At 33.0% G+C, this 16,526-nt stretch overlaps 1 protein-coding gene across 7 annotated transcripts in view; it reads right to left on the bottom strand.

The window, feature by feature from the left end:
• The window catches only part of LOC145290702 (uncharacterized), a 576,300-nt gene that overhangs the window by 301,742 nt on the left and 258,032 nt on the right, over nucleotides 1-16,526 (bottom strand). Inside the window, exon 1 of one of the 7 annotated variants that reach the window (XM_080136508.1) lies at nucleotides 8,459-8,836. The exons of the other annotated variants lie outside the window; for them this stretch is intronic. Coding sequence (XP_079992634.1) covers nucleotides 8,459-8,524 — 66 coding nt within the window. The 5' untranslated portion in view covers nucleotides 8,525-8,836. Of the gene's footprint in view, nucleotides 1-8,458; nucleotides 8,837-16,526 lie in introns of those variants that run through there. 7 annotated transcript variants of the gene reach the window in all.

The raw sequence follows: 16,526 nt of genomic DNA, 5'->3' as shown, positions 1-16,526 counted from the left end.
TACCAAACATTTTTTTCAGATGCATATTTATTTAGAATCAAGGTTTTCATTAAAAAAATAATGTCATGATTTACATCGTTGATCTATTTAATTTCCAATTCAATTTATATATGCAACAAAAGCTGCTAAACTTCTGTCCAACCAACAATATGGATTAAGGAAAGCCCGTTCTACTGGAGAACTCCTAACTGTAATCTCTGAACGTATATGCCATGCACTGGACAAAGCAGGGGAAGGTAGGGCGGTAGCCCTAGATATATCTAAGGTTTTTTGACAGGGTATGGCATGATGGTCTTTTCAGGAAAATCAGATCATATAGTATTACTGGTTGAATACTTAACATAATTAAATCCTACTTAAATAAGAGAAGAACCCAGGTTGTCCTAGATGGCCGTATATCAAAACAATATGATATAAATGTGGGTGTACCTCGTCGATCCTTGGATCTTTATCATTCCTGATATTCATAAATGACCTCCTTGATAAAATTGTTTCTGAGATGGGTATATTTGCTGATGACTCCACGCTCTATAACATGCACAAAAAGAAAACGAATGAACACGTATCTAAGGCAAGGGTGGAAACTCTAGAGGAAAACCTCCAGTCTGTAATGGAATGGGGACGAAAATGGATGGAAACATTCAGTGCTGCCAAGACTAAACTTGTTTCCTTTAATAATTACAAGAAACATTCTTAACCACTAATCGCTATTGGCTACCTGAAAATACTTTGTTCAAACTCCTCGGCCTAACATTCACAGGAACACAAGTTAGAACAGATACATCGACGGCATTGCTGCGGCTGCTGTGTGGAAGGTGGGCTCTCTCTACTGTGCTAGAAAGTTATTACACCTGAAAGTATCCTGTACCTCTACAAGGCCACAATTCGCCCATGTATGAAGTACAGTTGTCATATTTGGGCTGGTGCATTTGCTACTAGTCTCTCGCTCCTGGACAGGGTTCAAAAGAGAGTCGCCAACGTAATAGAGTACCGAACTGTCAGCCTCTCATATCGACAAAATGTTGTAGCCCTCTGCCTGTTTTACAAATATTTTAATGGTTGATGCTCTGACAAACTTCAAGCCCCTCGATATAAATACCTCTGTCAAACTAGACAAGCAGCAAAATCCCACCCCTATATAGAAGAGATTCCCAGATGATAGAAAACCTTCTACTCTAATAGTTTCTTCCTCAGAATTGCTAGGCTTTGCAATTCTCTTCCGGGTTCCTGCTTCCCGACTGTACTGATATGCAGAAGTTCAAGTGTAATGTAAACTGACATCTTGTTACTCAAATCCTTAGATAGTATCCCTGCAATTATGTCCCAGATAGCAGTGCCCTACTTCAAAGTTGCATTGTGCCTTGTTTGAGATGGTAATAAAAACAAGTGCAGTTCACAAAATAAAACGGCTAATTAACATTTATTTTTTAAAACTTATTTAAATACATAAGTCACAAGTATTTATGATTTTAATAGTTTTATTTTAGTAAATATTATGATTTCGTGTATAAATCTTAAGGGAAATCAATAAAACAAAACTGATATTATATACTTTATTTATTTATTTTTAAGTTAAATTCAGTATATATCACAATGGGATATGATTGAAGAACCAAAAATTCAAACATTTCAGCCTTTGTTCTTTTTTTTGGGGGGGGGGGACAACATCAAACGTCCATGATCTTTATCAAAAAGTCATGCTTCCATTGTTTCGGACGTTATTTTCTTTATGGGTTTTATTATTTGTTTATTTTCACCAAAATCTTTTCTTTTTTTTTTTAATTTATTTATATATTTATTTCTTTTTTACAAGCAGTTACAGCAGTATGGAATGTATTTCCACTCCCGTCACTTTCCTCCGGAAATATTGGAGAAGATGCCGACGTAGTCGAACGTGATGCATGTGCTAAGTCACTTAAGTGCCTCTTCCTCGGAGTTAAACGTTAGAAACAAAATTAATAAAGGGTCATATTTATTAAAAAAACAAAAAAAAAAAACAAAAAAAACAAAGGGAAATAAATGTTATGACAATTGGTAAAAATGAAAATGTACTGATAATATGCAAGAATAATGATTGAGGTTATTTGTTATCATTTCCGAAATAATACGATAAAAAAAATCAAATCTTGATATGTACACCTTTATCAAAATTAGAATTTTAAAAAAACTTCGTCAACACGCAACAATCTCCTGAACCCGAAAAGCATATTAGTATGTAATGTATGCATTGAGAAGGGCGCCCAGAAACGGTGTCCCTGTTAGACTAGTGCAGTTGAAAACGAAAACTAAAATATAAGAATGGTCTTTAACCCTTCCAATTCTGCAGTGGCGTTATATTGACCCTAGCAACATAGCTAAACAGACGACACTGCTGATGTTTCGGCCTTCTAATAATAAATACGTTATTAAATAATTTTACTCATTGTCTTTTGTCTTTTTGGCTAATTTTTGCTTAATTGTGTCAGGGTTCAAAGGGTTAAAACAGGACATGGACAAGTCGCAAAGTACACGAGCGGGTTAATGATTGGTTAACTAGTTTTAGAGTTTGCCACACAAAAGAGGCAAATAGACAAATAGGCTGTTTTAAATATTACTTATTTAAATAAATACAAAAGTAGTTTTCACCTAACTATATTAACATCAAAACGTTTTATGTTTATTTAATCCATACCGTATATATAGTAATCTGCAAACACCTACAAACAGCAATAGGTATTCTTTATTTGTATACTTATTTTTCAAAGTTTCTCTAATAAATAAATATTCTCTAATGTGTGTACATTTGTAATTTGTGTTGTCATATTTTCTCATATTACACACATTTTGTATATTATTTTTTGATAATACTTTTTTTTTTTAATTTCATTTTTATTAAAACGTCTGATGTCGCTGTGATGCCTGAGAACTTTGATCTTGGTCAAAAGGACAAGAAACTATAAAAATGTTATGATTGGGCAGTTTTAAATGAATGAAAAAACAAACAAACAAAAATTCCATTATTGTATTATCTTTTAATGTTTAATGGGGATGAGTAGTGTAGTATTAGTTCTGATCTCATAAGACTGTCTTCCCAGGAATTACCTCCTCCTTTTGAAGGAGGTGGGGGGGGGGGGATCGTCCCAGGTATTACATCCTTTTTGGGGAAGGAGGTAATGTAGTATTCGTTCTGTTGGTATGCTACTACACTCGTAGGTATTACTTTTTCTTTTTATTGCCGAACCCCCAAAGGTATTACCTCCTTATGTTAGAGATGATAGTGTAGTATCTGTTTTGTTGTCATGATATCATACTATCAGACATTACCTCCTTTTTTGGAGGAGGCAGTGTCGTAAATGTTCGATCGCTCATCACGATACTATCCTTCCAGGCATTACTTTTTCTTTTGTGTAGGGGGTGAATCCTCTCAGGCCTTCCTTACCTCCTCATTTTAATTCCTTATGATACAGTCCTCCCGGGCATTACCTTCTCTTTTTGAGGAGGGGACAGAATAGTATATGTTCGTTCTTCATGATAGCATCCTCCCAGTATATTATCTTTTATTTGAGGGGAGGGGGCATAGTGTCGTATCTGTTCTGTTATCATAATATCATCCTCTGGGGAAGGTTACGGTAGTATTCATTCATCATGATACCATCATCTCATTAATTACTTCCTCTGAGAGAGTTCAGTGTACTATATATTCGGTCACTATGATACCATACTCTATATGCAACTGGAGGGAGCACATCTGCAAGTAACTTATATTTCCTCAAGAGTTGGCATTTTTGTTTTATCTAACCAAGCCAAACGTTCTGTGTATGAATAAAATATAAGGACCAATCCTATCTTGTATGATAAAGCATCCTTTATGGCCACGTGGTCTGCTGAGGAGGGACCGTTAAGTGCTATTATGTTAGCAAGTAAAGGGGGATATATGATAAAAAGAAAAGAGCATCTATGTTATTTTATTTATTCAAAATGATTTGTCTCTTATCTACTCCAACATTTGTAAAAGGCGACGTTTTCGTTTTAGACAAGTGATCTTTTAAAGCAAATTAGGGTTCTTTTTTGGCAATTTCTTAATTTATAGGTTATAGGAGACAACGGTTAATTTGTTTTGTCCGCATTTTGTGTAAACTTGCCATACTTTACTGTTTTAATACCTAATTATTAGTAGTATTAGTAGAAGTAGTAGTAGTAGTATTAGTAGTAGTAGTATTCCATCTTACACGCTGGCGTGTGTTATACAGCTTTTAGAAATTGACTTCCAACCTTATCTCTAGTCAGATTTCTTTAGAAAGAATTTCCTTAATTAAGGCAAATTTTCTATAGTCCAGATACCCTTCCTGATGCCAACCTAGTGGATCTCCTCACTGAGGAGATCCATAGTTTTTATCAAAACACCATCTTTACCACCAAGGTTAAAAACAGCTTTACTCGACATTAAATTATTAAATAAATAGTAATATTTTTTTAAAAGCATTTTTTTTATTACTAAAACAGTTTTAAGCAAAAATGAACCATTTGAGAGCAATGAGACCCTGTTGAAACCAATTTCACAGTAAATAATAAATGACCGTACATTAAGATTACCACATTATTCTGTACCATTGTAAAATAAAATTATGCACAAATTAAAACATTCTGGAGATAAATCGTATTACATTGTTTTTAAATTCATTGAAACGAAGATGCAAATATTTTAACACATTTTCAATCCAAACAATGTAAACGGCTACTATTTGGGATAGTGTGTAATAGGGGATCGTGGGGAGTTCAGCAGCAAGATATTACATTAAAACTTCATATTACATTTAAACTTCTTCAGGTTAGTACAATCAGAAAAACAGGACACAAGAAAGGAATTGCAAAGTCTAGCAGTTCAGAGAAAGAAACTATTAGAGTAGAAAGCTTTCTAGCATCTAAGGACCTCAACAGTGAAGGGGTGAAATTTTTCTGCTTGCATGATTAGTCTATGTATGTCAAGGAGGAACAAGTGCTTTGAATTCATCAAAGCACATTCCATTAAAGTACTTATAAAACAAGCACAAGGATGAAATATTGTCGCGATAGGACAGAGGTTGGAATCTGGCTGACAGTGCAGGACCTATTATATTTCAAACTTTTTTTTGGACACTGACTATGAGTGAGAAACTAGTGGTAGATGCACCAGTCCACATGTGGCAACACTTACTCCATGCATGGGCAAACTGTGGCTTTGTAAAGACATAGCATATTCTCTGGTGTGAATAACTTTCTAGTACAGAAGAGGGAGCCTACCCTTTTTGCAACAACCTTAGCAATGTATTTGTTCCAATAATTATTGCTTGTTGGGGACTTTGAAAGATATGCCCTCAGGTAGGATATTATTTATCATGACAATCGTTGGTTGAGAAGAATTCTTGTAGTTGTTAAAGGAAATAAACTTAGTCTTAGCATTAAATGTTACCATCCATTTACAGCCCCATTCTACTACAGACTGAATGTCATTTTCTAGGGTTCTGCTATTGCCTTGGATATGTGTACATTCATTTTGACCTCATGTCTACCAAAGAGCATGATGTCATCAGCAAATATACCCATTTGAGAATTTTATCAGGGAGGTCATTCATGAATATCAGAGATAATAAAGGTTCCAAGATCGACTCCTGGGACACACCTGCATTAATATGTTGTTTAGACATATTAATGCAATGACAACCTGGATTTTTCTCTTGCCTCAAAAGTATCTGATGTTTAGTATTCACCCCAAAATACAATAAAATTGAATTTTTGTGAGAAGCCCTTCATAACAGATCTTCTTAAAGGCTTTGGATATATCAAGGGCTACAGCTCTAACCGTTTTTTTTTTTTTAACTTATCAAGGCCCAGAGGCCACTCAATGATAAGGGTTACTAAGTGTTAGGTAGATGGTGAGACAAGATCAGTCACGGTGGAACTTGGGTAGTGCTAGATTATCTAAATGGGCCACTCAATAGACTTGTTATAGTCAGCCAGGAAGCAGATAAGTAGTATTGTATTTCTAGGAAAGTAACTCTACTCATGGAAATTTCATTTAGATTTGGGCATAGATAGGGAGCGAGGAAAGTTGCTGGCAGTTGTTTTAGCTAGGCGAGTATTTGTTGTAGAAGTTTTAAGAGGAGGGACCATAGATTGGAGCTCAGTCGAACACCTACCATATTGATAGAGCAGAGGGAGTAGGGAGGCGGAAAGGTCATCGCCCACTAAATTTTGAAGACTGTTTTGTACCCAGGAAAGAAAGGGTACATTTTGGGGCTTCACCCTAGATGTAGCAATAGTACTCCATCTTAAACCGTATTTGACTCTTGTATAGATAGAGGATTGTGTCGGGAGTGAGATACTTTCTGGAGAATCCCCTGCCTTATCAAATGCACGGTATATGCGTTCAGAGATTTTAAATATCAGAGAGTTTAAATATCTGCAGTAAAATTGGATTGCCTAAATCCATACTATTAGTCAAAAAGAAGCTTAGCATTTAAAAGATGGTAGACTCAAAACGAAGGGGGGGGGACTGCTAAATCTTTAACATAAAGTTCAAAATTGATCTATAATAATCCTCTCCCCAGTTTAAAAAAAACAAAACGTTTTTATATATAAAAGATAAAAAAAAGCCAGAAGATGACCTCTTGTATTTGCCCTCATGATTAATCAGTGGTTTCGTTGGTTCTGTAAGAAAGTGGTTGCCTTTGTTTCTTTTTTTTTTTTTTAAAGAAAACAAACTCGACGTAAAGAAAACAATGAACTGATTCTTTTATAAAAATCTAATTCAATTTTCACTGTCACTAGAATAATTGAAGAGAAGGTCAACTTTAAAAAGTAAAATTAGAACATGTTTTTATTTATTTTTTTTTTATTTTATTTTTTTTCAAGGTGTGATCTTTATTTTATCATTTAATTTATTGACTTAGAATCTTTCATTTGACAAAATGTACAAAATTATCAGACAATTTATCTGTGGTAAGGCACATTTCAAACATAACCCTTTTTGTACTTATACAAAATATGGACAGTGCTATTTTTAGATAGCATTTTCAAATTAAATTCAAAGTTTTACGGCATGTTCTGTTTATTAAATTATGAGATGAAAATAGGTTAAAAAACAACAAATAAAAAATGCCCTTCTCCTCAAGTTAAAAATGGATTCTAAATAATATTAATTCAGTACGGCCCGCATTCTACATCATTTCACACAAAATGGCGACCATTTTTTAAAGTATTTACCCTTTCATCAGAATAGACTGGATGTGACATGAAATCGGTTTAATATGAGAAATGTACCACCATCCTCCTTGAAAAAGAGGCACTGAATGGTTATAAAAATAATCTTGATCGAACTAGTCAGCATTCCCTGGTAGAGATGAATCAGGCGATTAGCAATAAACCCATCCAGAGGGAAGAGGTAAAGTTTGGGAGGATGCTATCCTTAGATCAAACAGAACCATACTCCACTCTGATATTAGATCGAAAGCCCATTAACAATTTTATTCAATTAAATAACCTCACGATGACATAATTCCATTAAATTTCACAAAAATCTGATTTTTAGTGTGTGAGGTGGGGTGAGAAAGGACCGACATGTAACAGCTGCTTAAAAAATGTATTTCGTACGGTTAAAAGAAAAAAAAAATTGGAAGTATTTATGTGATTTAAACATTTCGTAAAATTGATTTTGATTTTTTATTATAAAATCATATTCTTTCATTGGATTATCTTTAAAAAAAAAAAATGTAAATATCTTCTTGCAATAAATTAAGAGAATGGACGGAATAAAGGAGGTGTCAGTGGCTGAAACGAAAATGAAAGTAAAAACACTGCTGAGCAATGTCAGGCAAATACATTACAGCGCATGTTAAACATAGATAACGAATTGGTTATTTTATCAGTTCCAACAAAATAAAGACACTTGAAGTATATTGCCGGTCGCTTCATATTTATTTATGGTAAATCTGTTGTTTTTTCACACAAAATGGCGACCAACTGTGACGTCTGCTATTTTCAAGCGTTATACTTCAGAGCTTTTTATAAAAAAAATACTGTTTTTATTTTCACAATAAAACTGAAAAAAAAAAAAAATTCTACACGTTGTTTTCGGTAAACTTTCGTAGACCAACGTTTTAAATCATCACTTAAAAAGAGCAGACGCGTAATTGATGTCACAGTTGGTCGCCATTTTGAGTGAAAAGCTACATATTCATCTTATTTATCTACTTTTTTCAACTTTAAAGGGGCAATGATAAATAAGAACACTAATAGTAAGATTTAATACGATTTGAAAAAAAATGTTTTTTCATCTTCACTCATTTCACAGACATTAAGTTTTCAACAAAAATGCTTTCTTCGATAATTAAATAACTTAGTTATTTAGAACTGAAAAAAAAAATAGATATCTTTATCTAAATAAAGTTGGGTTTTTTTTTTAGTATTCTTTCTTTAAGTTTTTTTTTTCTTTAAAACTTACCATAACATTTAAATTATCATCTTCTTCATTGTTGACCTCAAATTCCTTTAATGAAGTAATGCCCATTTACTCTTGTAGTTTAAAGATGCCAGAAAAAAAAGGGACGTTCAGTTGTGGCAGAGAACGCGTTTAGTTCTGATTGTTTCCTTGACATGATTAATATCCGGCCTTCTGAAAAAATGTTCTGTTCGGTCCCAGAATATCCTATCGGGCGTTACATCCTTCTTTCAGAGGGAGGATGGGTTTATTGCCTGCCACCTTCATCAAGGAATGTGTCAACCAGGATATTTTTGTTCCAGGTCTGAAGTGCCCTTTTTCTTGCTGGGCTGAATTTCACACACTAAAAGTGACTGTGTCAATCACATACAATTTTTAGTTAATGAACCTGGTAAATAGAGGCTGTTTTGACCAATTTCGTACTAGTCGGGAGAAATCTGGTTGACCAAATCCTTTTTGTCGGAATGAGGTGTGGTTCGGTTTCGTTTCAGAATTTCATTCTCCCAGGCATTACCATCTCCTTCAGATGAGATTGGTTTATTGTCAGTAACTTGAAATAATATTACTAGGAAATTCTAACAAATCTGTTTTCAGCTATTTTGTACACTTTCAGAGTGCCTCTTCAGGGTTTTTTTTTTTTGGTTTTTTTAATTGGCACATTAAACTAACTTCATAATGCAATGGGAAGCGAGTAAATCTAGGTTTTCTGGTTAAGATGAGAGATGCATAGTCATTTTAAAATATTTTGAAAACCATGTAAAGACAAGTGTCAACAATAAGAACCATGTATTATTTCAATCGTTTGGACTACTGTTCTCAGCTTTAATGTCATTCTTACAACATTTCAGCCGATGTAACCTTCAACCTTCTTCAGGTGTATTGTGACAATGACTTATTCATGAATGATGGAAACTGGGAAAAATTTTATTTTTCTTCACTATTCACCAATAAAAGCCATTGTCAAAATACACCTGAAAAAGGTCGGAGGTTACATCGGCTGAAACGTTGTCAGATTTACACCTAAGATCAGAACAGTAGCCCAAAAAATCCAAATATGTATTTTCATTTCAAAAATTCAGAAACATAAGCAACCATGTTAAATGGCTTTCAGCAAGAGTAACAGTCATAGTATTTATTTTAATTAAACATATCTTTTGTTTTAAAAAAATTCAATTTAATAGTTTTATGCAAAAATAAGGTGTTTTGGAATAGTGCCGAATGGCATTTAGAAATGGCCTAAAATTAATTTTCAATATTTATTTCCCATTGCTTTCTTTTAAAAACATGAAACAGTATTGACCGGCAGAATAGTTCTGGGATTCTTATTTTGCCAAAGTAGATTCTTACAATAAATAAAAGTATAAACTGCTTTAAAACATATCAAGTTTGTGGCGGGACTTTTTTTCATACCAGCCAAGATTCCCCTTGTTATCATTTTGGTCAACTGGCTCGTTTGATATCACTCCTTCTTTGATATTTTGTTCAACCTTAGTAGACTATCATCCTAGGTAATTTGTCAATTACCTGAGGCGCCTTTACCGGGAAATACCAACAGGTCTGTTTTAGGCTATTTTTGTATCTGCAAGTATTCCCCTTTCAAGGTTCTTGGTTTTCTTCACATTAAACGACCTTGTGTCACATCCTGTCGCTGTGGGATTTCGTAAATCCAAAGTTCAACTGTCTCATTTAAAGAACACGAAAACGATGATGCCAATAAAGTTTGGTAAAGATTAGATAAGACTCGGCAAAGAATTTGAAGTCGTTGAAATGGGAGAAACATCAGTAGTTAAACTATCTTAAACGCACCAAACACAAAAAAAAAAAAAGAGGAAGAAAGACCCCCCCCCCCGCAAAAAAAAAACACACACACACACAAAAAAAAACACCCATTTAGTGTTGAGGTTAGTTATTAGCCTTTAAGCAAGTTTTGTTGCCGTAATGATGGTGACATCATTAAAATGATAAAGGCGGCAGTTTCTTTTAGTCAAGTGTGTGAGGATATAAAAGCCGCTAGTAGGACTTATATATATATATATAGAATATACATTTAAATTTGCGAGATAAAGGGTGAGTAATAAGTTCAACAACTACAAAAAGTAAGAACTTGATGAATTACTAGCATAGGTATGTAACGGTTTTCCATATGAACACATATGAAAATAAAACTTGAATAAAAAAAATTAAAATTTTTTTTTTAAAATACCAGATTATTAAGTAAAAAAAAAAAAAGAAATTTTAATATTGCTCACTATGAAAGAAAAGCTGGAGTAATAGCAAATTTCATTTGTGTTTGTGACGAAAAGATACAATTTGATTTAACAATCCATAAAAAAGGATCGCAATAATTAGCAGACAATTTTAATACGTGGCCTCAAACAAAGAATTTGTCATAGCAAAATCATGCACTCCAGAGCTTATTTCTGATAAACGGTTTCGGTTTCATTTTCAATCCGACAAAACGTAACAACAGGTTTTTCCAATAATTATATTAGAAAAAAAAAAGCCAAACCATTTAAAGGGTTGGAGCTAATGATTTCAAATATGCATTAGTTTTTACTCAAGCATATCCCTACAGTTCATATATATTTATGCAAGTTTTGTGATGCTTATATTTGTTTACATCATAAAAAATGCTAAAAGTGTCATCTTTTACCTCAAGTAGGTTTTCTTTTATAGATATACATACATAGTAATTGGAGATGAAGGGAAAATAGTAGGTTCAATAACTACAAAAAGCAAGAAGTTCATGGTTTTTGTCATGTGGTTCGAACATATGACCACGGTTTACACATATTTAAGGAGAGCGAAATTGGTTGGAATCTTTAGTAGCTATGAGTTAGAATGTGAAAACTTAGTGGTTTACTTGTCAATTCACCAGTTGTTGCTACCCGACACAGACTGCTATTATTGTACCTAACAGGATAAATCTATTTTACCTCCATATGTATTGTTTTCCACTCAATGATACAAGTTTTGTCAAAAATCAACCATGATGCATGGATAGACACACACAGATACATAGTTGCTTTGTGTGTATATATATATATATATATATATATATATATATATATATATATATATATATATATATATATATATATTATATATATATATATATATATATATACTAAACGAAGAATATCAACAATACAAAAGTATATACTGGTATGTATAGATTTAATTTTCAATTCAGTAAAGAAGATACATCAAAAGGAGTGGGGGTTATAAAAGCTCTTTATGCCTTGTGATGAGTAGTATTAGGTTTTGAAATGCCTAGGTATGAAAAGCTTTTATAATCTCTACTCATTTTGATGCACCTTCAATACTGAATTGATAATTAAATCTATATGCACCAGTATATACTTTTGTATTGTCGATATGTAATATATATATATATATATATATATATATATATATATATATATATATATATATATTAGGCACCGCCAAAACTGGGGGGGCAGGTCAGTACTTTTTGACGGACCGTCTTTTTAAAAATCTACCAAAAATCAGGTAATTATCCGATCAATACAAAATTTTCAGCGATTATTAAAAGAATGAACTTTATAACAGTGTACTTATTTTTCATAAACGATATTTATATATATATTTTTTTTTTGCTTACAAAACCCCCCCTTGTTTTGAAGTGGGAACAAATATGCTTAAAATAATCATCTGAAACTGAACACAAGATATTGTTTTGTTGTAAGGGACAGAATTATAGATTAAAAAAAAAAAAAAAAAATTGTTTGCATACCTTATTTTGACGTCTGAATATCAGAACCGATTGTGTTTAATTATCCCGCTTTTGAGTTTTGAAGTGTGAAATTCGGTGAATATGTTAAGTAAAATAATTAATTTAAGTTAAGCAAAACAAAAAAAAATTTTTTTAATATTTATACGAAAAAAGCCATTTTAAAATTTTTGATGAATAAATTAACAATTTTTTTTTAGTGAGCCGAATAATGCATGACCATTATTAAACAGGGCATTCTTTGAATAATCGATACAAAAAAAAAATTCGATAAATATTGTGCCCTTTGTGTTAAAAATAGCATCATTTTTTTCGATCCCGTTTGAAAACGTTTGCCGCCTTTCGACTACGGTGGACCAAACGCGCTGAAATAATTTTTTTTTATTCTGCTTTAAATTGCCCCCACCCCCATTTTGGGGAGCCTGGCCCCCACACACATACACATTAAAAACCAAACTCATACAAATGGTCACCCATCTGGTACTGGCCAACCTCAGCTTAATAATACATTGAAATTTTCGTCACTGAAAAATAAGTTTTTTTGGCCTGTTTGGTCTTCCATAGTTTTCTTCTTATCAAACGCAAAGTAAACAGTTGCGATCTAGACTCTAGATCGACGCGAAATATCTGGTTAGCTATATGAATAAGTGGAATTATTTGAAATTCAGGTACTTATATTATAATATTTTTGCATATTCTCTTAGAAAATCATCCTAAATCTTAGTTAGACAATAAATAAATAAATTAATTATTTCAAAAACCTTTTTTTTTAAATATTTATGTACGTTTTTTGTGCAAGACAAAAAATGTCAATTGTTAACTTTTTGGGAAAATTTAACATTTAAAATTTAATTAAAAATAGTAGAAAAAGTTTTACATTATTCTGTTTTCTATATGATAAAATTCAGGGTTTTATCTTTCTGGAAAAAAAAAAGTTACTCAGAAATAATGGATTTTAATAAATGTAATTTCGTTTTAAAAAACAACAACAACTTGATTTTGCGGCCATTTTTGACGGTGCCTAATATATATATATATATATATATATATATTACATATATACACACACGACCTAGGTATTAGGTTTCTTTTCAAATTAAACACATGTAGCTAGAAAGAGAACTCAAAGTTAATACCAATAGAAATGCTAAAAATGACTTAATTTCTTTTCCTATTTATATTATTCTCATTCAATGTAACAAAAACATGTTAAGAAACTAAAAAATATATAGATTGTTTGGTACGATTTAACTTTATAGTTCTCCAAATCACATTATATGTCCAGTTATCAGTTTCCTGTTTTTTTTTTGTTTGCACTCGCTTATAACACAAATTACAAACCAAATGATAACATGAGAAAAAGCAAATTCTTCATTAAGCCTAACACACTGATCCTAAGGATCATATGACCTTTCTTAAGACACAACCCTAACCTTAAGTTCAGAGTAACTCATTAATCCTAAATCTGAGATAGAAGTTACTAACCCTAAGTCTGGGATGGTGATAAAAAAAACTCTCTTCATTAAATTCAATACTAAACCTAAGTCTGGGGTAGAGATCACTAACCTTAAGTGGCAGTTGAGAAAAATCTTCTAAACCTTACCTTAAGTCCAGGATGGTGGTCACTAAACCTAAGTTATGGGAAAATCTTTGAGAAGAAGGATACAGATTATTAACTTTTAACATTAAATAAAATCGTACAGCAATAGAAAAAAATATATTGTGATAATTTATGTTTATTTTCATTAAATAAAATCTTATTAAATCACTCAATTTCTTTCTATTTTTAACTTTAAACAATAAATTAAACCAAGTTTTTATCAGATCGAGCCCTCTTGAGGAAGCAATAAATCGGGTCACACCAATGTCAAATAGCGATCCATATTCATTTTGGTTCATTAATACAATAATGACATGGTCCAAAAGTACTATTTCTTTGATTAAGAAACGTAAAAGTATAATACTTGATTCAATGTGTATTTTGTTCATTAACTAAAGAAACAGTATTTTTGACAGCGCCACTACTGTATAAATGAGTGTCAGTATTTTAAACTCGTTAAGTACATCACAATGAATACCAACAATTTCCAGTATTCCCTACTTTTTACCTTGTGCCACATTTTTCATTTAACTTAATTGTAAATTGAAAAAGATTAGCACATACTAGTCTCATGTCACCGTGTTTAAAATATGAAAAAAAAAAAAAATTTTGTTAAACACCTGTTTATTGAGTGAAATAGAAGGAATCAATTTTATCTTATTTTTGTTGATTGAAAATAAGTTGTTGGTTTTACGGCATACCAACCCTTTTCAAATTATTTAATGCTGAATCCAGTAATTTTGTAAAAAGTTCATGCTTCAAATTATTTATGGTGATTGACTTGGTTGTTTTATAAAGAATAATTGTTTTTGTCTTTGGCTTTGAAGAACATAATTAAATTTTGCAAAGGGAGGAAATATACCCATCTCAGAAACAATTTTATCAGGGAGGTCATTTATGAATATCAAGAATAATAAAGGTCCAAGGATAGGCCCATGGGGTACTCCCGCATTTATATCATATTGTTTAGATGTATGACCGTCGAGGACAACCTGGATTTTTCTCTTACTAAAGAAGGATTAATTACATTATGTATTCTTCCAGTGATACCATATGATCTAATATTCCTTAAAAGACCATCATGCCATACCCTGTCAAAAGCCTTAGATATATAGAGGGCTACTGCTCTACCCTCCCCTGTTTTGTCCAGTGAACAGTACATTCAGAGATTACAGTTAGGATATCTGCTGTGGAATGGGCTTGCCTAAATCCATATTTTTTGTTGGTCAGGAGTTTACTTATCCAAGGATGATGAGTAATGTATTCAAAATGTATATGCTTACTAGAGTGGGTACCTGGCGTTGCCCGAGTGTGGAGGTGTGTGCTGAGCAAATAAAAAAAAACAAATAGTAGTAAGGAGGCAGGCTCGAATCCGTACCATGAAGGGGGAAAAGAATGAGAAAAAAAAAAGAAAAGAAAAAAAGTGACGTCTTTGCCGTTGTGTTCATCACAAAACCAGAAGTGGCAAACGTCAAAATTAAGGCAAGTCCATCGAAAAGAGGGGATGACTTGCGAAAATATTGTCGAAAAAACCGACCCCCTCCTTGTAGAAAACTGCTCAGTTGAGGATGAAGGAATTAATGTTTTGGGCCAATTTTTCAATATTTGTCGTTCGAGGTATAAAACGATACCCGTTTCTTCAAGTTTGAAAATGAGTTAAATTGTTTTGTTCGCATCTATCCATAAACACTATGATTTTTGAACCAATTAAACATTTAAAAGTGAGTAAAACCACCAAAAACTTTTTCAGACAGGTAGAAGAGTAACTTATCTTACCTTTGATAACATTTATTTGTTATATATATTTGTTTTTTAAAAAGGATTCATTACTAATCAAGGCCCAGGGCCACTCGAGGATAAGGGTTAAAGAGTGTACAGTGGTCAAAAGGACAATATCATAATAATCGATAGAAGTCTCAATTTGGTGAATTGGATTACTTAAGGGGAATGGCTCATCAAGAACTTGTTTACATTGGACTTGAAGACGGCCATATTGTAGTCAGCTGGAAGAGAGTTCCACAGGTGTGCAGTTTTTAGAAAGAAGCTTTGTTTATGGAATCTACGTTTAGGTTTAGGCACAGATAAAGAGTGGGGGAAATTATTGATAGTGTTTACAGCTAAACGAGTGACACTTGTCATGAAAATAACGATAAAACAGAGACAGGCTCGCAACGTCTCTTCTGTGAGAAAGAGGTTGCCGGGAAGAGAAAAGGGTATCCCCCACTAGGTAACGGAGTCTATTCTGAAGTCTTTCAACATGGGATGAGTTCTTTTGCTGCCCAAAAGTGACAGCTCCTGCCCAGAAGTGACAGCAATACTCCATCCTTGGTCGTACCTGGCTCTAGGTAGAGAATTGCATCAGCAGGTAGATATCTACTGTATTTTTCCAGCGATCTTGGTAACAGATTTGATGTATGTATTCCATTTTAGATCAGGAGTAAATGTCCAGGCCAGAAGCTTGTCAAAACATGGAACCTCCACAAGACGAGAGCCATTCATTTCAATTGATGCCAGATTCAGATCAGAACATTGATGATGCAAAGATAGAAGCTTCCATTGAAAGTAACCAGACACTTTTCCCCCATTGTACCACATGATCAAGATCAGAGGAAAGAGAATCAGAGAGAACTTGGTCATTTACGGCCTTTGATGTGCTGCCATAGATGGTAGTGTCGTCAGCAAAAATGTCTACAAATGATGTAAGGATGTGATTTAGA

Source organism: Euprymna scolopes, chromosome 2 (genome assembly GCF_053919585.1).
Source record: "Euprymna scolopes isolate OS-2025 chromosome 2, ASM5391958v1, whole genome shotgun sequence".
NCBI classification, from domain to species: domain Eukaryota; kingdom Metazoa; phylum Mollusca; class Cephalopoda; order Sepiida; family Sepiolidae; genus Euprymna; species Euprymna scolopes.
This window is presented reverse-complemented; position numbering and strand designations above follow the sequence as displayed.